Source organism: Bufo bufo, chromosome 7 (genome assembly GCF_905171765.1).
Source record: "Bufo bufo chromosome 7, aBufBuf1.1, whole genome shotgun sequence".
Taxonomy (NCBI): Eukaryota; Metazoa; Chordata; class Amphibia; order Anura; family Bufonidae; genus Bufo; species Bufo bufo.
In genome coordinates this window covers 199009135-199032951 of record NC_053395.1, presented here as the reverse complement: position 1 = coordinate 199032951, position 23817 = coordinate 199009135, and the positions used below count along the sequence as shown (strand labels likewise).

At 44.6% G+C, this 23817-nt stretch overlaps 1 protein-coding gene across 1 annotated transcript in view; it reads right to left on the bottom strand.

Annotated features, from left to right (window-relative positions):
- Positions 1–23817, bottom strand: part of LY75 (lymphocyte antigen 75) — a 79217-nt gene that overhangs the window by 43606 nt on the left and 11794 nt on the right. Inside the window, exons 3-7 of the mRNA XM_040440310.1 lie at positions 22063–22230; positions 20210–20374; positions 7551–7661; positions 6396–6539; positions 5787–5972 (exon numbers count right to left, since the gene is read on the bottom strand). Coding sequence (XP_040296244.1) covers positions 5787–5972; positions 6396–6539; positions 7551–7661; positions 20210–20374; positions 22063–22230 — 774 coding nt within the window. The remainder of the gene's footprint in view (positions 1–5786; positions 5973–6395; positions 6540–7550; positions 7662–20209; positions 20375–22062; positions 22231–23817) is intronic.

The window sequence follows — 23817 nt, the reverse complement described above, 5'->3', positions numbered from 1 at the left end:
ATTTATTACAGTCTCCGCTGACTTGTCGGCAGCCGCTCTTGATTTTAACGCCAGCATGAAACTCCTCCGTGAGCAGATCATTCCCCAATGATGGGGTGTCCTGGTAAAGTTGATCGTATGTAAAGGAGGCATGAAACGCACACGGTGGCATCTCCAGAAGATGCCAAGCGCCCGTGTCGGAAGTGGGTCCCCTCGCTTTCAGAAAAAGCTGGCGACCATTCCAGAAAACATGTTCCCGAGGAATGGACAACAGTTACACACAGAAAATGCAAAACTGTATAATGTGGACGGGGCAAGAATGCACTCCCCTCACTTACATTACTGGCCCCCTGGGTGTCTGTTTTGAGGTAGGATATGTCTTGTTATGGCTGCCCCTAGCTCATGTAATTTCCTCAATCTGGGCCCTCATGGCAGAAAGATAATTTTCCTTACATCTATTTTTCTATGGTTTCTCTTTATTCTAGAAATAGTGTTTATAGTTTTGAATACGTCCTTACCCTTGCTGTTCCTGTTCTTGTGTTCAGCGTGCATGGCCACCTGTATCAGATCTCCCTTTTGTCTTTACGTACGACATTGCTGTGGGGACACTCGACACACGCAGGTCTTTCTCTTGGGACCCCTTAACCCTGCTCAGTGCCGCTTTCCCTATGGTAGTTACTGTTTTCTTTTAATTGGAAATACTTTTAATTAACGCCTCAATTCCCCCTTTCACTGCTGTATGTGATGGAAGGAGGCGAGGAGAATGTGTGCGGATGTACTATGTATCCAGGAAACTCACCTTCCCACTGAGGATTTACGTCGTCAAAGGAGGCATCTGCACACATTCTCTTCTGCAGCTCCCAGCAAGAGACCTGAAGTTTCTATAGCTGTACGGGATTCTGTCGCTTGTTAACCATCACTAAACAAAGTGCCGACCCCCGTGGTAGATTTTTCATAATGTGCTATACACAACTGTCAATATATGCTCCCAACAAAGGCACCCCCTCTGCTTTTTTCAATCACCGTTTCAGACGTATGTTGGGTCTTTGATTATTTGGGGGGGGGGGGGGGGGATTTCAACTGCACACTATAGCCATTGTAGACTCCACAACTAAAACTATCCCTGATGAACCAACTAGTTTCCTCTCACTACTTCACAGAAATGGATTGTATGACATTTGGGAATTCAGCATCCAACAGGACGCGATTTCATCTTTTTTCCCACCTGCACAAGAGGATCGACTGTTTCGTGGTCGACAAAACTTTACTCCCCCAAGACACTTTCATCATCTATGAAACTATCAAGTGGTTGCATCTTGCGCTGATTCATAGGGTCACCAAAGAGAATTCTAATCACCATCCATGACCCCCAGTATAGCCCTTAAAGGGAACCTGTCACCAGTTTTATGGTGTCCTAACTAAGGGCAACATAAATAAGTGACTGATTCTCTTAGCAAAATGCTGGGTCACTTTCTTTAATTGACCCAGTCAATCTGCCAACATCTTGTATTGAAAAGCTCCAGCTGATAATGATGAGTCCTGAATATTCATGAGCTCCTCACTCTCCCCGCCCACCTGCTGCTGATTGACAGTTATTTTCCATATGAATCAGCAGCAGGTGGGCAGGGGAGTGGCTATATCTATAAAAAACAAACAAAAAAAACGCTGGACTCACTGACATCACACAGGACTTAAATTAGCTCATTAGCATGCGGCATGCAGCATCTGTGTGTGTATATTAGGAGATAACCATCTGTCACACCAGTAAGTGAATACATCTAAGGTACTTTTTAGTAGTTAATGATTGTATATAATTAGTTTGATTATAATCATATATCCACATGACAGGTTCTTAAACTAGTTTGTGTATCTCAGGGTACATTCACACGATTAAAATCCACAACCAATTCCATAGCAGAAAGCGGCAGTATTCTCAAAGTGAAATCCGCTATCAAAACGCCACGCTGTGCACATGGTTGCATTTTTTTCTGCCGCTATATTGAGATCTGCTTCTGATTTGTCATGTTACTTTTTAGAAGCAGATTGTTAATGGATTTCGTATTGCAGAAAAATACAGTATGCTAGCAGTTTTAGAAGCGTTTCCACCACCAAAAACTATTCGAGTTATCCCACCCAAGGGCTGGATATGAATTTACTAGTAAACCGATACTGATCTGCTACCGACTTTTCTGCTGCAGATTTTGCCAAGTGAACCTAGCCTCAAATTACTTTTTCTTTAAGACAACCAGCAAATTTCTTTGTGCCTTTAAATGGGTGGTGCAGCGATTTATATTGACGGGGATCAGACACCCGGCACCCCCACCGATCAGCTGTTTGAAGAGGAGGTGCCGCTCCTGGTCTTTACACTACACATCATCTCCCCTGTCACTGAGGGCGGGTGTAGTGCAATTACCAGTGCTTGCTTCATTCAAGTGACTGGAGCGAGTACTTTAAATTACACTGCACTTCCGAGATGATGCAAAGTGTAGTGAACAGGAAGCGGCGCTCCGTTGTCCTCTGTGTATTATAAAAAGCGTAGATTGCCCACTGCTTCAATTACAACCCAACTTGCTCTCTTGCACAGAAAAAAAAAAAAAAAAAATTCTCTTAAGCAACGGTAATCCCTCAAATACAAGGCTCATGCACAGGACCATGTTATTTGTCCGCATCAGATCTGTGTGCGGTAAGCATCCGTATGTCCATTCCGCGGCACCCACAAAAAACTGGAACATGTCCTATACTTGTCCTATTCGCTGATTATTTATTTCTTTGACAAATCCCCAAAACTTCTTTACCCAACGTAGTACACATACTAGATCAGTTCCGTAAAGTAAGTTTTTACAAACTAAACGCGTCCAAATCAGTCATACTGGACGTGCATGTTCCTCCGGCCTTAAAGAGTTACTGTACTTTAACACAATTTCATTTAAAAGGGGTTCTCCGGGAATTAAGAACATAAAAATTACTGAATATACTTAAAGGGTTTCTATCACTTTGTTTCACCTATTTAGCTTTCAGACACTAGCGATCCGCTAGTGTCTGCTTTATCTAACCATCCTAATATAAGAGCTTATTGTCCTGCCGTTTAGCTAAAAAAATAACTTATATAGATATGCAAATGAGCCTCTAGGTGCTATGGGGGCGTGATTAGCACCTAGAGGCTCCGTCTACCTTAAACTGCCGCCGCCCAGCGCGTCCCTCCAGCCCGCCCATCTCCAGCTGAAGCGATCCTCTCCGTGCGCGTCTCTGTTCTGCGCATGCGCAGTGAATGTCTGATCGCTTCCATGCTCAGACATCTCCACTGCGCCTGTTCCTCGGAGCACTATGACGTCATCGGCGCAGGCGCAGTGGAGATGTCTGAGCAGGGAAGCGATCAGACATTCACTGCGCATGCGCCGAATACGAGGAGCATCGCATTCCGGAGGAGATGGGCGGGCTGGAGGGACGCGCTGGGCGGCGGCAGTTTGTTAAGGTAGACGGAGCCTCTAGGTGCTAATCACGCCCCCATAGCACCTAGAGGCTCATTTGCATATCTATATAAGTTATTTTTTTAGCTAAACGGCAGGACAATAAGCTCTTATATTAGGATGGTTAGATAAAGCAGACACTAGCGGATCGCTAGTGTCTGAAAGCTAAATAGGTGAAACGAAGTGATAGAAACCCTTTAAATATTACTTTATTCTAAATATTTTTCCAAATACCTTTCATTTGTTATTATGGCTTGTTTTGTCTGGGGAGCAGTCAGGGAAAATAAAATGGCTGCCGTCCTATTAGTACACACAGAACCTGTCCTAATCACACAGCAGGACAAGTTACTTCACAATACGGAGCTAAAGAGTTGTTTCATCCTCCTCTCTGCTCTTTGTCCTGGATTATAATCCTGAATCCAGATAAGATCTTCAGCTGAATCTCTGTAGGAATGGAGTTCATGAGGAGACATTAAGTACAGAGAGGAGGGTGAGGTGTGGCTAATTAGCAGCAGCTCTTGTATGCAGTCTCCATTACCACAGTCTGTCCTGTCCATCATGTCTCCTCATTAACTCCATTCCTACAGAGATTTAGTTGAAGATCATTTTAAACTGTATTCAGGATCATAATTTCTGACAAGTAGAGCAGATGAGGCAGCTCTTTAGCTCAGAGTTAGGCTACATGCATACGACCGTATTGTGTTTTGCAGTCCGCAATTTGCATCCATGTGCAATCCGTTTTTTTTTGCGGATCCATTGTAACTGCCTAAAACGGACAAGAATAGGACATGTTCTATTTTTTTTGCAGGGCTACGGAACAGACATACTGGTGCTGTCCGCATTTTTTTTGCGCACCCATTGAAATTTATGGGTCCATATTCTATCCAAAAAAAAACAAACAAAAAAAAAACAAACACACAACGAACGGACATGGAAACAACGTTCGTGTGCATGTAGCCTTATAAAGTAACTTGTCCTCTTAATAGGATGGTGGCCATTTTATTTCTCCTAATGATTGCTCCCCAGACAAAACAAGCCATTATAACTAATGAAAGTTATTTGGAAATATATTTATAATAAAAGTTATATTTAAGTATTTTCATTTTCTTAATTCCTGGAGATATGCAGTCTTACTCTAAATATCCAATTTCCTGGGTGGGATGTATAGCAGTGGTGAAAATAATCTTACTTCCCAAGACCTTGAGCCCTTACTGAGCAACCATATTGCATGAAATTAAAAGCTGGTGGACTCAGGAGAACAGCAAACAGTGGGCAGCAAATGGAAACTGCAATGATCGTGGAAAAGCATATGAACTACCTTTTGCGGGCTGTAACTATTAGTAACAAACCCCTACTATTCAGGCAGGGCTAAGACTATGGCGTATGTTCTCTCCAACGAGGGATAGATAGCCAACTGTCTTTTATGACAACTCCAAACTAGGATTAATAGTGGGATTACCCATCTGAGAGATATTAGTAAAGACTATATTCTTATTCCTTTTAGTCAGATTATTTCCGGTTTTGGAAGTACCTTCAGCTCTGATTTTCTCAGAATACCAGCTCGTAGCACCTTCCCGTTTCCAACTTTGAATGTCATTTCAATGACTTTAAACTAAATGCTACAGGGATATCACGTAAAGCACATCACGTAAAACACTTCTGTGGTAGGAACCTGGTTTGCAGTGTCAGCACTGTGCTGAACAATGGGACTTTGGGGGTCATTTATTAAACTGAAATGCGCCTATATTAGGCGTATTTCAGGTGCAGATAGCGGCGCACCAGCCAGTTGCACCATAATCTGCGACTTCTCCCCGCTCACACCAGGTCTAAAAAAGTGGGCGGGGAAGGGGAGGGGCCAGCAGGGCAGCCTCGTTTACCCTTTTCTATGCCTGTTTCCGCCGTCTTACATTTAGAACTGTAGTTATGTAGAGGCTGGTTCCTCTTCTACACCCTCGAGTCATAGGGCAGGATCTTCTTGAGTTTGGCGCTATGCACGCTGGATCAGTTTAAGGCCTCATGCACAAGACTATTTTTGGCCCGCATTTTTTTTTTGCAGATCGGATGCGGACCCATTCATTTTAATGCGCAAAAGATGTGGACATCAAATACACTCGTTTTATTCCTGCCACCTCTCGGCAGGGTTGCCCTGCTGCGGCCGGACCTCCGGCCCAGCCCCCATTATAATCCATAGGGCCTGAGCGGACTTCCAGTGGCACGGTGCACTAGCGGCAGCACGGATCCGGCTTGCTGTTCCCCTGCCGGACAAGGATGCCACTAGTGTGAAACTAGCCCATGATATGCAAATTATTCAGACTAGTATTTCCAATTAACATTACATACCGCTTTGAAATTTCGTCACAGCCAGTTCTATATCCGCCAGAGAATGAAGGCTGATTAAACTTGCATTCTGCTTTTCGCAGGAAGTTTCAGCTTCTTGCCATGTTCTAGGCTCTTGTGACACATAGCAGAACCCGTTGTAGGACGTCCAGTTTGCAGGGCACTCCGTCTCGGAGTAATGCCAATAATCTGCAGAAGGATCAGAATCACAGGGGAGACATTTAGGCCTCTTTCACACCAACAATAAGGATTGGCTCAGGATGCATTCAGTGAAACTCGCGCCATTTTGCAAGTTCAGTCAGTTGTCTGCGTTCAGTTCATTTTTTTCCGCGCACCTGCAATGCGTTTTTCACTGAAGCCCCACTCCCTTCTATGGGGCCAGAGCTGCTGTGAAAAACGCAGAATTTAGAACATGCTGCGATTCTCACGCAATACAGAACTGATGCGTAAAAAAAAATTAAAAATTCATGCATCGCATCCACGCAGAAAACTCACTCGTGTGTAAGAGGCCTAACACAGCAAGATAAACAAGTTAGTATTTTTCCTCTTATGATGATCTCAAAATTTCATGTCAAGTAAAAGCGAAATCATAGTTTTGTCCAAGCAACGTACCCACGGCCTCAGTTTTTGTCTCATTTGCACCCTTCTTGCAAACATACGGCAGCTCCGCATCGCATGGAAAGATCTCGAATTGACCCGAGTTCACATTCAATTTTCCACAACTAGAACCGTCTACAAGTGAAAACGCAGTGATTTCTAGAAGACAGACAAGAAAGGGTTAATGTATATAGGTGTATGGGACAGGACCTGTGTGGGAGAGAAACTAATCTGAGACCTGCAGGAATCTCCAGATACAACACAGTCTAGGTTCTTAAGGGGAATGTCTCACCTATATATTTTTTGGTCTACCAGTTAAAATAAGATACACATTCTTTTTTTTCCTCATTGTTTTTTTATTTTCCGATTACAGATTTTTAAATTCTGTTTACTGAACATAATTATGGGGGCGGACATCTTGTCTAAGCTGTTCCTAACAGCATTTAGAGATATGCTATACAGCAGCCACCATGGGCCATAAACACAATAGTCAGGAGGGGACCCCATCGACTTATGGGAGAGTTTTTTAGGCATGGCATATAAACTGTGCAGGGAGGGGGAGTAGATAAGCTGTGATATTGCCCATTTTGAATGGTGGATCCTGTGTTATCCATGTGTAGTTGATATTTCATTCTAATCCTGCCTGTAATAAGCAGATAACTGCAGTAAAGTAATCTGTACAGACCAAGAAGTGGTGCTTACGATTAGCGGCCAAAACTGCAGGATTTTATGTTTTTTTTTGTTTTTCAATAAACAAACCGCGATATGGAAATTAAAAAAACCTCACCAAAAATGTAAAAAATATGTTTAAAGCGTACAACCAGTTATAAAACATCATCTTTTCATAAATGAACAGTGTATCTGAATATAAGAAATTTTGTAATATATCTTATTAAAGAAAGAGGCTTCCATCTGCTTTTATCTGGCTCATATACACATACGAGCAGTCTGTCAACCTTACCATACACAATTTCATATTTTGGCTCTGCAAGTTATCTGGGCCCGTAGTTGTACACCATGTGGCCAACTAGTCAACTGTCCCATTATCAGAAGAAAAAGGAAGGATTGAGCTACTGGACAATGAGAAGTCAAGCCGACCAAAGGCGTTAACGGGACACCTGACTGTATAGGGACAGCGCTAAAGGATAGGACCCCATTCAGGTCATGTACCTTCATCCCAGTTGACAAAATTCAAGGGGCTATTATCCGACCACTGCCAGCCACTGCTGCTCTCCAAACGATTAAGGCCAAGCCATATGGATTCTGGGAGATTTGCACTTTCTGGAAAAAAATAAAAACAAAATACATATATATTCTTTTTCATACGATGGTACACTGGTATATGCAAACTGCAAAAACACAGACAATACAGGATTACATGGTGATATGAACACCTTTGGTAATATTAGTAATGTAAAATACAGAAGTAGCAGGGCTCTAATGTATACGGCATGGAGGCTGTATGGAAGCACATGAACTACGCACGTACAGAGCTCCTTACATACGACATACATATGGAGGGAGAGAAAACGCCCCATGGACATCAACAGGTGCCCGATTATATAAGGAGGCCTCACGCACACGGCCATATTACTGTGCCATCATGCAACGCACAGACTGCACTAAAAAGGTGGACATTACAGACCGCTGAACACTTGTATTTTCCTCTTCTGCAAGGTGATGGCCAAGAAAATTTCCTGGACACCTAGGGGGTCATTTATCATTTACTGGTGTAAAGTATAACTGGCGCAGTTGCCCATAGCAACCAATCAGATTCTTCCTTTCATTTTCCAAAGGAGCTGTCCAAAATGAAAGGTGGAATCTGATTGGCTGCTATGGGCAACTGAGCCAGTTATACTTGACACCAGTTTGATAAATGACCCCCCCCTAGTTTCCATCCGCACTCTACCAGTAGAGTCATTGGCTTTGGTGCATCAGTGGTAGGGCAACTACATTGTGAGCCTAGTCAAGGACAGAGACTGTTGCAAGTGGGGACGACTTCTGTACAGCAATATGGGATATGTTGCCGCTATACAAGCACCAGAAAATAAAAAAGATAAGCACTTGGTCTATTACTGTATCTTTTTCGGGGTGCCACGTGGTATAATAATTAGTGGGACTCTCCAGGATAATTTTTGCAGGTCAGCATATGTTCATTGCACAGACAACCCTGTGATTTCTAGCTGAACCACTGCAAAAGGAAACTGAAAGGGGATTGCACTGACATTGTGCAGAACATCGAGGGGATTCCCACGACTCACAGGGGCCGTGCTTTATATAAAATCAGAGACATGGAATTTATTTATTTTTTATTTCCGTCATGGAAAAAAACATGTCTCTTCCTATGAAGGATCTACATAATTTTTTATAAAATCGTACTAAAAAAAAAATGTTGTTGGCTAAGCTATTAAAACCGTATGTATCCGGCATGAAAAGTACACTCCGGAAGATTCTCGTAGTACCGGGAGTCAAGGGCCGATGTATGTCGCCCTAGATTTCTCTATGTGCACGCAATGTGAATGGAGCTTAATTATATTGGTTCACTTAAAGTATAACGGTCATTTTTTATTTTTTTTTGTAATATATAGGGCCAGTAATACTGACCATTTTTGTAGTATATTTTAATTACTGAAATCGTACATTTCCATTAGGAAAATAGCTGTAAAGTGGCTCATTTTGAGCCTTAGCAACGTTCCTCTGTCTTCTGTTTACATAACAGTCAGTGTGGAGCAAGTCCACGGTTATGTAAACAGAAGACAGAGGAGCAATGCTAAGGCTCAAAATGAGGGGGTGCGAGATATATATATAGATATATTTTTTTTTTATTAGAGTGAACATTCTGTAGCACACATTTTCGTCCATTAGATGGCAGCAAACCAGATGTGTGAGCCTCCTGTGCATTTCTTTGTCTTAAAGAGGACCTTTAACTGATCCTGACATTGTGAACTAAGTATCATGACATATACAGCGGCGCCCAGGGATCTCACTGCACTTACTATTATCCCTGGGCGCCGCTCCGTTCTCAAGTTATGTCCTCCAGTATGTTCGGGGACTTGGTTATAGTAGGCGGAGACTTAGGGGACTTGGTTATAGTAGGCGGAGTCTGCCCTTGTTCTGCGGGCATCTCCTTCTCCTAGGCTGTAGCACTGGCCAATCCCAGCGCAGAGCTCACAGCCTGGGAGAAAAAAAAAAAAAAAACACTCCCAGGCTGTGAGCTCTGCGCTGCGATTGGCCAGCGCTACAGCCTGGGAGAAGGAGACACCCGCAGAACAAGGGCAGACTCCGCCTACTATAACCAAGTCCCCGAACATACCGGAGAACATAACGGGAGAACGGAGCGGCGCCCAGGGATAATAATAAGTGCAGTGAGATCCCTGGGCACCGCTCTATATGTCATGATACTTAGTTCACAATGTCAGGATCGGTGAAAGGTCCTCTTTAAGGACACTGGGGGAGGGGGGAGTTAGGTTGCCACTTTTAAATGTGCCAATGAAACTCCGGGATAAAATTAGCAAGCTACTCCCATTTGGACAAGAAGCCAATAGTCTTTTCTTAAGGAACACCCCTTTTGTGAGGTCAGGTCTGCCATTTAAGTGAATGTAACTTGAATAAAGCTCTCTTGCCCTCTTGCTCAGGTGGATGAGAAGATGTTTTCATGAAACCAACTTGTGTGTCTGGCCTCATGATGAAAGCAGTATGGCATACTTATACTTCTAATTGATTTGGCACTACACAAAGATGAGAATCGCATGAATTGTGATAACAGGGGCATGGCCAGCCAAGGATGTGAGCGGCCGCTTGTCTGCGGAGCTCCTGTGCACTCACGGCTGTTTATCCTGAAATTTCTGAATCACCTCGCTCTAAAAAGTACTTACCCTGCTCCTGGCCGCCTAAGGATCCCTCTGATACCTGGCAGGGACTATTAGGGCTGTTTCACACGAGCGGATGCCGTGCGTGGCATCCGCTCCGTGAAAGAGTGCCAAGACCCGATGCAGACTGCAGAGGCACAGAGCATTATCAGTCATGTTAATGCTCCGTGCCTCTGCAGTCTGCATCGGGTCTTGGCACTCTTTCACGGAGCGGATGCCACGCACGGCATTCGCTCGTGTGAAACAGCCCTTAGTCTCCTTTTTCTTAGTCATGGCGAGGAGGTAAAGGTTCTGATAAGAACATCCAAGATGGCACCGATGCGGCAACTCTTGGGTGCCTGGGCCGCGGAGTGGAGGTGCAAAGGGAGGCTGCGGCAAAGTTAGAAAAATATGCCCGCTCGACTTCAACACTAGTTGTAAAAGGAGCTCACGAGAAGCAGGTGCCTCCACAAGATAAGTCAGGCCTCGACTCAGATAATGAGGCAGTCGGTGCCAGAGAGCAGAGGCCATACGTAACCCCAATAGATACAGAGTCTTGCAGACACACACACAACAGCCCTGGAAGATCCTATGGGGGATGTGGAGGACACCATACAACCACTCAAAAGAGATGTAGTGGAACATAAAAAAGGTAGGTTGGACTCAGGGGAGCCAAGCAAGATGACTTAGAAAACCGGCTACGCCAGAACAATGTGCGGATGGTAGGGGTGCCCAAGAAGGTAGAGGGGGCGAACCCCACGGAATTCTTTGAAGCATGGCTGAAGGAAAAGTTTGGAGTGGAGACTTTGACCCCACTTTTTGCTGTTGAGCCCACAGAGGGCCGGCGCTAATGAAGATATTACACTATAGAGATTGAGACATTCTTAGAAAAGCTAAAGACTTGCCTAAACTCTCCATCAATGGTCACAAGGTGTCGATCTTTCCCAATTATTCCCTAGAGGTACAGAAGTGAAGAGCAAGATTTCTGGACGTAAAGCGTCCCATGTTACTATGGGATGTATATGGCTAGTTCGCTGAGGCTTTTGAGCTGGAATGTCAGGGGGTTAAAAGGAAGCCAATAAAAAGGAGGGCTATTCTGGATAGTATGAAACAATACCAACCTCTGATTTGTTATCTTCAAGAAACACACTTAATGGAGGACCAGACCCACTTGCTCGCTCCCCAGTGGGCAGGGCACTGCCATCATGCCACCTACTCTGCCTATGCAAAAGGAGTAAGTGTCCTTATCCATAGGAACATACACATTCAAATGCTATCTAAAAAGATAGATGAGGAGCGGCGATATATATGTCCGCAAGGCAAAATATTTACCATCCCCTGGATTATAGTAGGCATCTATATCCCACCGCCATTTTCACCACTGGTGATTAGGAGGGTTCTTTTTCTGGCTGAGTCACCAGACATCCCGGTAATATTACTTGGGGACTTTAACAATGTAATTGACACGGCTTTAGATTTAGATTCTGTCCTAATATCCAACCAACACCTGGGGAAATAACCTCCAATAATCCAGCAGGAGGGCCTCCTGCAATAATCTCCCAAATGGGGTAGAGGAACCCGCAGATAAAACAATACTCCTGCCACTCTAGTACTTAGGGGTCACTATCCAGGATAAACTTAATACTGGGCAACATCGCGATGGGACAACTAATTCAGGACATGCAATATCTTCCCCGTAGAATATCAGACCATTCCCCTGTGCTCGTCACGGCCAACTTCCTTCCTCCTGTATTGCGGGGATGCATGGTGTGGAAATTTAACCCATACTGGCTTAATGTGCGGGTGGATGTGGCGGGTATAGGAGACAAACTGAAGGAGTTATTTATGCATAATCTCCCCGCGGCAGCCCAGCTCGTAGTTTGGGACACTATGAAAGGCTTTCCTATGGGGGGTACTAATTGCAGAGGTAAACAAGACTAGGACCAAAGTACAAGGCCTCCTACTAGATGTAGAGAGGGCTGAAGCCAGGTATATTGTAAACTCCTCTATTAAACAAGAGGAATAAAAGGCGAGGAGCACAACAGAGGCTGAATGAACGCTTGCTACTGAACGTAAGAAATAAACGTTTCTTTCAGAAACAGACATATTATGAGGAAGGAGAAAAGGGCGGGTAGATTACTGGCTACAGTTTCTAAGGCTCAGCAACAATCAGCCTATATAGCTGCTCTCCGCAACCCTAAAGGAGAACTCTGTACAGCTCCTGAAAAGGTACTTAAGATTATGCACTCGTTTTATTCCTCCCTGTACGAGTCTAAAACTTCTGAATCCGAAGTGGAGACCCAGGCGTTTCTCAACCCGCTGAGACTTCATACTCTTACTATGGAACAGAGAAACATGCTAGATGCCACTATTACTCTAAAAGAAATGGAGGAGGAGGTGGGTAGGACGTCTAATAAGGCCCCGGGGTGAGATGGATTGCCAACGGAGATATATAAAACCTATTCCTCAATCCTTTTACTCCATTTACTAGAGGTTTATAATGAGGCCAAAAAAGCAGGGTAGATTACCAACCTCCATGAATTAAGCCATAGTGGTGGTGGCGCTCCCTAAACCGGGTAAAGACGTCCTAGCAGCGGAGTCCTATAGACCCATACCCCTAACTCCAAGAAGATGTTCAAATATTAGCGAAAGTACTGGCAAAACCGCCTAAACTCCGTAGTAACGTCACTTATTCACACGGATCAGGCTGGCTCTATGCCGAACATGTCCACAGCAGTAAATATCCGGCAATTATATTTAAATATTCAGGCTAGCCAGGTCCATGGCTTGAATGCGGCGGTTGCATCCCTTGATGCGGCCAAAGCATTAGACAGCGTGGAATAGCGATACCTGTGGACAGTGATGGGTTTTGGACCAGAGTTTATTAAATGGCTACAACTACTCTATGCCTGTCCCACGGCCCGAATACGGTTGAATGGAAGACCCTCAGACTCCTTTCCCTTGCACAGGGGGAATAGACTGGGCTGTCCTGTCGCCGGTACTATTTGCGGTGGAACCTCTGGCGGTGGCGCTGCTTAGAACAGCAGCAGCAAGAGGCTTACAATATAGGTCCTTATCCGAAAAGGTTCCCTTATACGCAGATCTACTACTGTTTTTGGATGAATGGGCCTCTTCTCTTCCAGCGGCCATGTCGATAATAAACCACTTCGGTAAGCCGTCTGCCTTAGACATTAACTGGACAAAGTCGGTATTGGTGCCATTGTCTAATAGTACAAACACTGACGTTTACCTGTAGCCCTGCAGTGGGGTTGTCACATCTTTTAAATACCTAGGAATTCAGGTGTCGGCCAGGACCCAGGGGAGTTGAATCTTGTCCCTTTGCTGGATAAATTCAGACGCAAGGTACAGGCCAGGACCAGATTGCCTCCCTCTAGTCGGCCGCACACCTCTATTAAAAATGATTCTTATGCCCCAGCCTCTCTATGTATCGCATAATGCCCCGATTTGGATACCACTCCAATTTTTCTAGAAAATAAAAGCGATCTTCAGGGATCTCATCTGGAAGAGGGAAATCCCGCTTATAATACTCACAACACTGCATAGACTGAAAAAGCAAGGGGGGGGGGGGGGGGGGGGGGGGGGAGACTCACGGTACTGGATCCATGGATATATTATTTGGCAGCTCAACTACAACACCTTAAGGGATGGGGAAATGGGGATTAGGTCAACACGACTGGACGGGTTGTACGGCATCTCCTCAATGGCAAGTGCCTATACTTTCTATACATGGGGTAGTCAATATCAGCTATTGTTCACCATACATGGAGTATGGTGGTAGGCTAGAATTACAGGGTATACAGAACATACCCCAATACGGTCTAACCGTATGTATCGGGAAGTAAATAAAGTGTCAAATGTGCAGGCATGGGAGGTATACGGGCTCAGACGTATCACCCAACTATTTGCTAATGGTACTCAAGGGATTTACTCAGCTACAACAGGAATTTAGCCTAACTTAGACATTCTTCTATTTATACCTGCAAGTAAGACATGCCATACAGTCCCAAGAGAAACAGGCTGCTATCACACCTGTGGCGAAACACACCATCATAGACCTCACTGCCACGCATGGAGACACTAGTGGTGTAATCTCACTCCATGAGAGAAGTCGTATGGAAATGCAATATAAGAAACATCCCATGCAGCTATAGGAGAAATGAAAGCTAGACGTTGCAGACCTGACCGAGCAGATGTGGGATGAAGCGTTACAGGATTTCCCTGAGGAGGCAGTAAGTGAGGCTCACAGGGTCTCCATAGAGTATATAGAACCCCAGTAGTGATGAAGAAAATGGGATATCGAGAAGATGACTTGTGTCCGAGATGTGGGGTACCTCATGTGGAACTGTCCACGACTAAGACGCTACTGGACAGACGTTGTGGGAGTATTGACCACAGTGTTACGCATAAAAATAGACCAGTCAACATTATTATACGTATTCTCTACCAGGCAAGGAAACTTATTGCATACTATTGGATTGCTTCAAACCCCCCAAAAAGGTGCAGGGACTAGTAGAGGAGGTCCATAATTTGATACAAAGCATCGTATACTAGGAGAGGCACCATAAAAAAAAAAAATTTGAGGCGATATGGAACTCCAGGATGACACATTACAATATTACTTAACACCCTTTCGGTTTAATAGGGCAAATCGGTAACAGGAGACATGTCTGCAGGGTGAGACCCTGACAGGGCCTGTAGTCTAGAGATGAGGTTTGTAGTAGAAATGTCAAACGAAGGTGGCAGCTAGGCAGGATTGGATGAGAGATCGGGGGATGGTCTGCTAGCCGGAAATAGTACACGATGAGTGCATGGGAATGTGATGAGTGTAATGGTGTGCGACACCGGGGACAGCAGAAGACACGACCGAAGAACCACACGGAGTCAAGAGACAGGAATCCAAACTTTAATGGAGAACCCTTAACAGAAACATTACTATGGACAATCTCTATGTTGCAGACCTGCATTGGCGGGGGGAGGGGGCGGTGGGGATAGGGGCCTTATTGCTTGTATTCCGTTGTTTTTCAAGAAAAAGGTTTTATAAAAATCAAAAAAAAAAAAAAAAAAAAGTCTCAAAATGAGCCACTTTACAGCTATTTTTCTAATACAAGTGTACAATTTCAGTAATTAAAGTATATTACAAAAATGGTCAGTATCACTGCCCCTACACATTACAAAAATAAAAAAGGACTGTACTTTAAAGGGGTTGTTCACATTTTTCTAGGAGCAACGGGGGCGTTACCGTTACACCTAGAGGCTCTGCTCTCTCTGCAACTGCTGCACCTTCTTGACAGGTTCAGGCAACGTAAATATCATGCCTGGCCCTGTCAAAGTGCACAGCAGTTGCAGAGAGAGCAGAGCCTCTAGGTGTAACGGTAACGCCCCCGTTGCTCCTAGAAGCTCACTTGCATATATTAACACTTCATTTTTCTCAGTAAAATGCGGACACACATGAACATGGGACCAACACAGATGTCTTCAGCTGCCAAGCGCACATGTAACAGGTCGGCCAGTGTCATAGGTACAAATCTAGGGTCTCCCAACATCAACATCCGTTTTAATGCAGGTTAAGTGACCGCTGCAGCCAATGACTGGCCACAGCGGTTATGTGTTCCCCATGCATCAGGACACGCAGTCGTTCGATGCAATGGGGGATATTTCTGTTGCACTAAATGCATTTAACCTTACTTGACTGAGGCGAGGAAATGACTCAGAGGGAACAATAGCAGAAGTCTGGCTGTTTAGCTAAAATTCTGCAATTGCTTATTAACCAGATACTGGTAGGTTTTGAGCAAACAGATCCATGCTTCTGTACTTATGACTCATAGGGAACAGCAGCAGACGCCTGGCTGTTTAACTAAGATTCTGCAGTTGCTTATTAACCAGATACTAGTAGGTTTTAAGCAAACAGACTCTTCTGTACAAGTGACAGAGTTCCCCCTTTTCACACTGGGAGGGTTATAAAAGCTGATGGTGCCAGTAAACAAGGTCCTGGCACTTTTTATGGGCTAATGTCTACAGGGCTAGCAGAGCCTTGCTCAACAGCACACACAGTAAAGCACTCCAAATGTGTGGCCCCCACCAACGTGACAACCCTTCACCATGCAAGGGTTGCCCAGGATCTCGATATTGATGGCCATCTTCAGGCTATGCCACCAATATCAAATGGGCGAGGGTCCGACACCCCGCACCCTAGCTGATCAGCTTGTAGCTGCAGCACTGGAAGTCCACCTCAAAACTACACAGGCTCCTTCCGCTGTGTAATGGGCGAAGCTGGTAACCCCAGCGCTGCTCCCATTGAAGTGAATGGGAACAGAAACCAGCTCGGTCCACTATGAAATTAAAACAGTCTAGTTCCGGGGCCAAAGCTACAAGGCAAGAGCTCGTCATGCTCGTTATGGCGCCCCTTGCTGTTCTTTTGAATCCCTTCACACAATGTCCACCTAATGGGTCCAGTGCCGTTGAGAGGAAGCCACTTCTTACCGTCTGGTCTACACAAGTAGTGGTGGGGCCCAAGCTCCTGAACATGTGTGACCACTACCACTGGACACATTAGATGAATGTTCAGCAGGACACTAAGGGGCGCCATAACAAAGCATGAAACAGCAATATGTACACAGCAGCGTTTTTAACCATGCAACCATACTACCAATTTAAAGGGGTTTTGATGGCCTGTCCTTAAGAATTGGTCATCAATATCAGATCGGTTGGGGGTCTGACATCCAGCACCCCCATCGATCAGCTGTTTGAAGAGGTCGCAGAACTCATACCTCCTTTACAGCTTACCAAGCGCAGCGCAGGATTTAGCTGCACCTAGGCCATGTGACATCACTGGCGTAGGCAGAGGCCGTAGCACTCAATGGAGCGCCCCAGCCTCTTCAAACAGCAGACCGACAGGGGCGCATCCCAAAGTAACGGAGAACCCCTTTGGGTCTAAAATGATATGCAAGGTGCACAAAAATCATCTCAATAAACGCAGAGTTTTTTTTAGGCAATTAAACAGCATAAAGAATAACACTGCATGCTGCAGACTCACAGTAACCTATAGTATTTTTCTCAACTGCATTTCATTTAAAGATGATCACTAAAGTCGGGTATACATAAAATATACTATGCCAGAGATGGACACAAAAGATTACATTTCTATGCTCCGTCCATGGTATTAGAGCGTGTTAGTGTCTACCCTTAAACATCATTATTTTCTTTATTAGAAGTCTAACCTTCTGTGCATATTACATTTTTACTACATATTTAAAGTATTTAGAATTCCCTTTTTCTGACCCTTCTCCCGTGCATAAACAAATCGCGGCTACCTGCAGCCACCACTAGAGGGAGCTTAAAGGGGTAATCAAGCTAGATTACTTTATCCACAGGATAGGGAATAACTATTAGATCGGTGGTGGTATTACCACTGGGACCCCCACTAACATAGTAGTAACATAGTACATAAGGCCGAAAAAAGACATTTGTCCATCCAGTTCGGCCTGTCATCCTACAAGTTGATCCAGAGGAAGGCAAAAAAAACCCTGTGAGGTAGAAGCCAATTTTCCTCACTTTAGGGGAATAAAAAATTCCTTCCCGACTCCAATCAGGCAATCAGAATAACTCCCTGGATCAACGACCCCTCTCTAGTAGCTATAACCTGTAATATTATTACACTCCAGAAATACATCCAGGCCCCTCTTGAATTCCTTTATTGTACTCACCATCACCACCTCCTCAGGCAGAGAGTTCCATAGTCTCACTGCTCTTACCGTAAAGAACCCTTTTCTATGTTTGTGTACAAACCTTCTTTCCTCCAAACGCAGAGGATGTCCCCTCGTCACAGTCACAGTCCTGGGGATAAATAGATGATGGGATAGATCTCTGTACTGCCCCCTGATATATTTATACATAGTAATTAGATCTCCCCTCAGTCGTCTTTTTTCTAACGTGAATAACCCTAATTTTGATAATCTTTCAGGGTACTGTAGTTGCCCCATTCCAGTTATTACTTTAGTTGCCCTCCTCTGGACCCTCTCCAGCTCTGCTATGTCTGCCTTGTTTACAGGAGCCCAGAACTGTACACAGTACTCCATGTGTGGTCTGACCAGTGATTTGTAAAGTAGTAGGAATATGTTCTCATCACGGGCATCTATGCCCCTTTTGATGCAACCCATTATCTTATTGGCCTTGGCAGCCGCTGCCTGACACTGTTTTTTGCAGCTTAGTTTGCTGTTTATTAAAATTCCTAGATCCTTTTCCATGTCAGTGTTACCGAGTGTTTTACCATTTAGTATGTACGGGTGACTTGCATTATTCCTTCCCATGTGGATAACTTTACATTTGTCAGTGTTAAACCTCATCTGCCACTTATCTGCCCAAGCCTCCAATCTATCCAGATCCCTCTGTAGTAGTATACTGTCCTCATCAGTGTAAATTACTTTACACAGTTTAGTGTCATCTGCGAAAATTGATATTTTACTATGCAAGCCTTCTACAAGATCATTAATAAATATATTGAAGAGAATAGGGCCCAATACTGACCCCTGAGGTACTCCACTAGTGACAGTGACCCAATCTGAGTATGTACCGTTAATAACCACCCTCTGTTTTCTATCATTGAGCCAGTTACTTACCCACATACAGATGTTTTCTCCCAGTCCGAGCATTCTCATTTTATATACTAACCTTTTATGAGGTACAGTGTCAAATGCTTTGGAGAAGTCCAGATACACGACATCCATTGATTTGCCGCTGTCAAGTCTAGTACTTACCTCCTCATAGAAACTGATTAAATTAGTTTGACATGACCGATCCCTCATGAAGCCATGCTGATATGGCGTTATTTGCTTATTTCCCATAAGATGCTCTAACATAGCATCTCTCAGAAAACCTTCAAACAGTTTACCCACAACAGATGTTAAACTTACCGGCCTATAGTTTCCAGGCTCTGTTTTTGGACCCTTTTTGAATATTGGCACCACATTTGCCATGCGCCAATCCTGTGGGACATTCCCTGTTAGTACAGAGTCCGCAAATATCAGAAATAAGGGTCTGGCTATGACATTACTTAATTCCCTTAGGATACGGGGGTGTATGCCATCCGGTCCTGGCGATTTGTCTATTTTGATTTTTTTAAGTCGCTGTTGTACTTCTTCCTGGGTCAGACAGGACACTTTTAATGGCGAATTTATTCATAAGAACAGGTATTCCATACCCCTCGGACCCCGCAAATTAACGTAAAATTCTGTCTGAAATTAAGCCAACCAAAAGTTGGTACAGTCAGAGAAAAGGGTTTCCCTGTCATCCAGCCTGAGCCCCTGTGGTAAATCTGGTGCAGGTGTGGACAGCCTGGTTAAGTTTACGCCATCTATAGCAGGGCTGGCCAACCTGCGGCTCTCCAGCTGTTGTAAAACTACAACTCCCACCATTCCCTGCTGTAGGCTGATAGCTGTAGGCTGACTGGGCATGCTGGGAGTTGTAGTTTTGCAACAACTGGAGAGCCGCAGGTTGGCCAGCCCTGATCTATAGGATCAGTAAATATGCCCCAGTGTTTATGGAGTTCAAATGACAAACAGTGTGCAGTGAGCTCCCCCTAGTGGAGGCTGCAAGCAGAGATAAGTTTGTTTAATCACTTTCTCTCTATGCAGATGATTTACAGGTCTAAAGATATATTAAGAAATTCATAAAGCACAGACTTCTGGACCTAAAAACCTTAACATTTCTGAATTCTAATGCTAACCAAATTGTAAAACATTGAAAATAACACTCCATAGGATTATTCATACAGATTTGCAAACCGTAAATCGGGAGGGAAATCTTGGGCCCTATCGATGAAACATCTTTCCACCCGACAACACTTATGAGTGCTAAAATAATGGCATCCATAGATCTTAGTGGGATTATTACTGTAAGCACTGGTAATGCGAAGTGCAGCAAAAGGGCAAAAAGAACACAAAAACATTGAGACAAAATGCTTACTTTTGATGTACTGCAGCTCTTCTGGACTGGATATGCTTAATAAATTGGCACCTTGGCTTTGACATGACAGATACGCTTGTTTCCACTTCAGGACAGAGTTTGCATTGAACTGGTAGCATTGCTGGAGTTCTGCATTCTGGATCCAGGTGCCATTACAGCCGCTCACTGCAGCATGAACAGAGAAAATTAAAGTGCTATATAATAAATACCTTCAAATTTATTGAAGCAGCAGCTCCCCCCTTAGGCCATGTTCATACCCAACACTTATTGGTAATCACCAAGAACCAAAAAAGGTAAAGCTTTAGGCCTAGTTCACACGAACGTGTGTGATCCGTGGCCACAGTTCCGTGTGCATTCCGCATCACGGATGCGGACCCATTCACTTCAATGGGTCCGCAAATCCGGAATTGCGCAACGGCCGCACGGAACGTGGGGTTGCGTCCCGTACTTCCGTTCCGCAAAAAAAAAAATAGAACATCTCCTATCTTTTTGCGGAACGGGCGGATCGCGGACCCATTAAAGTGAATGGGTCCACAATCCGATGCGGCTGACCTACGGCCGGCGATCGTGCATTGCGGCCCGCAGCACGGGCACGGGTGTCACACGCTTGTGTGAACTCAGCCTTAATTTGGGAAGTTTTATCCTTTTCTTCTTGAAATTTATGAATAAAGTTGCAACTGGGTGTTACCCATTGGGGGTGTGTCCCTGAAAAGCAGTGGCTGTGCTTGCACACTATAGGGAAAAGCACCAGCCTTGCTGGTGGCCAGGACTGTGGGAACGTGCATAGGCACACATGCGCAGCAGCTCCCATCACGGCCACTTCGTATCTGCACTGCAGCAATGGTCGTAACCCCTGGAATCGAGCAGTGTAATGTGATGGAAAAATGAATCCAGCTAGCAAAGGAAGCGATATAGACAATAACAATACATTAGTAAGTGCCTTGTATTCACTTTCTCTACATAATAAATGCCATTTGCTGATGTGAGACAACCTCTTTAACCTTCCTAAACTCCCTCCGATCTGGCGCTGGCACCCCATCAGACTATAGATGTGCCGTATTGTTTTGTCCGCAGAGGTGACGTCCCATATCCACTGCTCAGATATTGATTGACAGATCCTGGATCAAAGGGGGCGTGAGTAAGTTTTTTTTATTACTTTATCAGTCCCTCTGCAGATTGCCCCCAAAAACTTTAAATTCGGACAATCCCTTTAAAAAGTTAAAAAAAATATGAACGCTGGTCAGGAAAATGCCACATCAGACACTACTCCTTTGCAAGGGTCCCATAAATCAGACCCATTGGCTTTCGGCAGATCATCAGGGCGCCTATCTTAGGTGGCAGGCCCTGCAAAAGAAACCTGCACACATTTCTGTCTTTGCCTAGCGATGAAGGTCTCAGCTCCTGGACCGCAGCCATTCCTATTACAGATTAAGACAGGAATTTGTGCACAAATCAAAAGGGGGAGCTTTTCTTAAAGTCAATAGAAGATATCCCGAGTGTTGTAATACATACAGTAAACCCGATTCTCTAACGGAGGGGATTTTCCAGTTACATTCTGGGCATGTCCCTACTGCATTAATTTTACTCTGTCAGTGCGTTTTCCATAATAAAAATTCATATACAAAAATACAAAAGACTCGTCCATTGTCTAGTAAATTGCATTTTATAAGGAGTCAGTTTTTGCAGCGATTAGGCACATGAGGATCATCTTCAGGCAGATTCTGCAAACCGCACCAGATATCAGAGGATCAGCCTCAGATTTCTGCAGCAAGTTCCACAGCAAAAACACCCACTGGATTTTTATGGCATTATCTTTGCAATCTAGCAATTAAACCGAGCTCTAAAGGACTAACCTGGCTTTAGGCAGTTTCCCAAAACAACATTGTCAAAGCTCGACGAGGTGACGCACCACTCCTGCTCTTCTTTAGCGTCGCGGATACAGTCGTGATACCAGCTCCCATTATAAAAGAACGGAAAGTCACAGGGTTTTCCAGCAGAATTCGCTCCTGTCGTATATACAACTAAAAGGAGAAATGTTAAAAAAAAGTAGGAATTAAAAAAAAAAAAAAAAAAAGTATTTTGTCTGATAAGATATATTACAAAGTCTTAAACTCATATGCACTATTAATTTATACACAGTTGTGGCAAAAGTTAGTGCACATTCAGGCTAACTGCACATGGGCGCGAGTTAGAAATCCACATGAAAAATTATTTTCTGTGTTTTTCTTCAAAATCTGGATATACAGTCAGGTCCATAAATATTTGGACACCGACACAATTCTAACATTTTTGGCTCTATACACCACCACAATGGATTTGAAATGAAACGAACAAGATGTGTAACCAAGTATTAAAAAGTGAAAGTTTGATTTATGATTATTATTCTGTCCCATTACTTTTGGTTCCTTAACAAGTGGGAGGCACATATGCAAACTGCTGTAATTCCTGCACCGTTCACCTGATTTGGATGTAAATACCCTCAAATTAAGGGAGCATTAACACGACCGTGTTGGTTTTGCGGTCCGCAAATCACGGATCCGTGTGTTCCGTATGTCTTAAGTTATCTCTCCGTCTCCGTTCCGTAAGTTCGTATAAGGCCTCATGCACACAAACGTTTTTTTTCACGGTCCGCAAAAACAGGGTCCGTAGGTCCGTGACCGTTTTTTCGTCCGTGGGTCTTCCTTGATTTTTGGCGGATCCACGGACATGAAAAAAAAAAGTCATTTTGGTGTCCGCCTGGCCGTGCGGAGCCAAACGGATCCGTCCTGAATTACAATGCAAGTCAATGGGGACGGATCCGTTTGACGTTGACACAATATGGTGCCATTTCAAACGGATCCGTCCCCATTGACTTTCAATGTAAAGTCCGGAGTCCCTTTTATACCATCAGATCGGAGTTTTCTCCAATCCGATGGTATATTTTAACTTGAAGCGTCCCCATCACCATGGGAACGCCTCTATGTTAGAATATACTGTCGGATATGAGTTAGATCGTGAAACCTCATTTCCGACAGTATATTCTAACACAGAGGCGTTCCCATGGTGATGGGGACGCTTCTAGTTAGAATATACTACAAACTGTGTACATGACTGCCCCCTGCTGCCTAGCAGCATCCGATCTCTTACAGGGGGCCGTGATCAGCACAATTAACCCCTCAGGTGCCGCACCTGAAGGGGTTAATTGTACTATCATATCCCCCTGTAAGAGATCAGGGCTGCCAGGCAGCAGGGGGCAGACCCCCCCCCCCCCCAGTTTGAATATCATTGGTGGCCAGTGCGGCCCCCCCCCCCCCTTCCTCCCTCCATTGTAATAAATCGTTGGTGGCACAGTGTGCGCCCCCCCCCCCCTTCCTCCCTCTATTGTAATAATTCGTTGGTGGCACAGTGTGCCCCCCCCCCCGCCCTCCCTCTATTGTAATAATTCGTTGGTGGCACAGTGTGCCCCCCCCCCGCCCCCCCCCTTCCTCCCTCTATTGTAATAATTCGTTGGTGGCACAGTGTGCGCCCCCCCCCCCCCCCCTTCCTCCCTCTATTGTAATAAATCGTTGGTGGCAATTATTGGCCCCCCTCCCTCTATAGCATTAACAACATTGGTGGCCAGTGTGCGG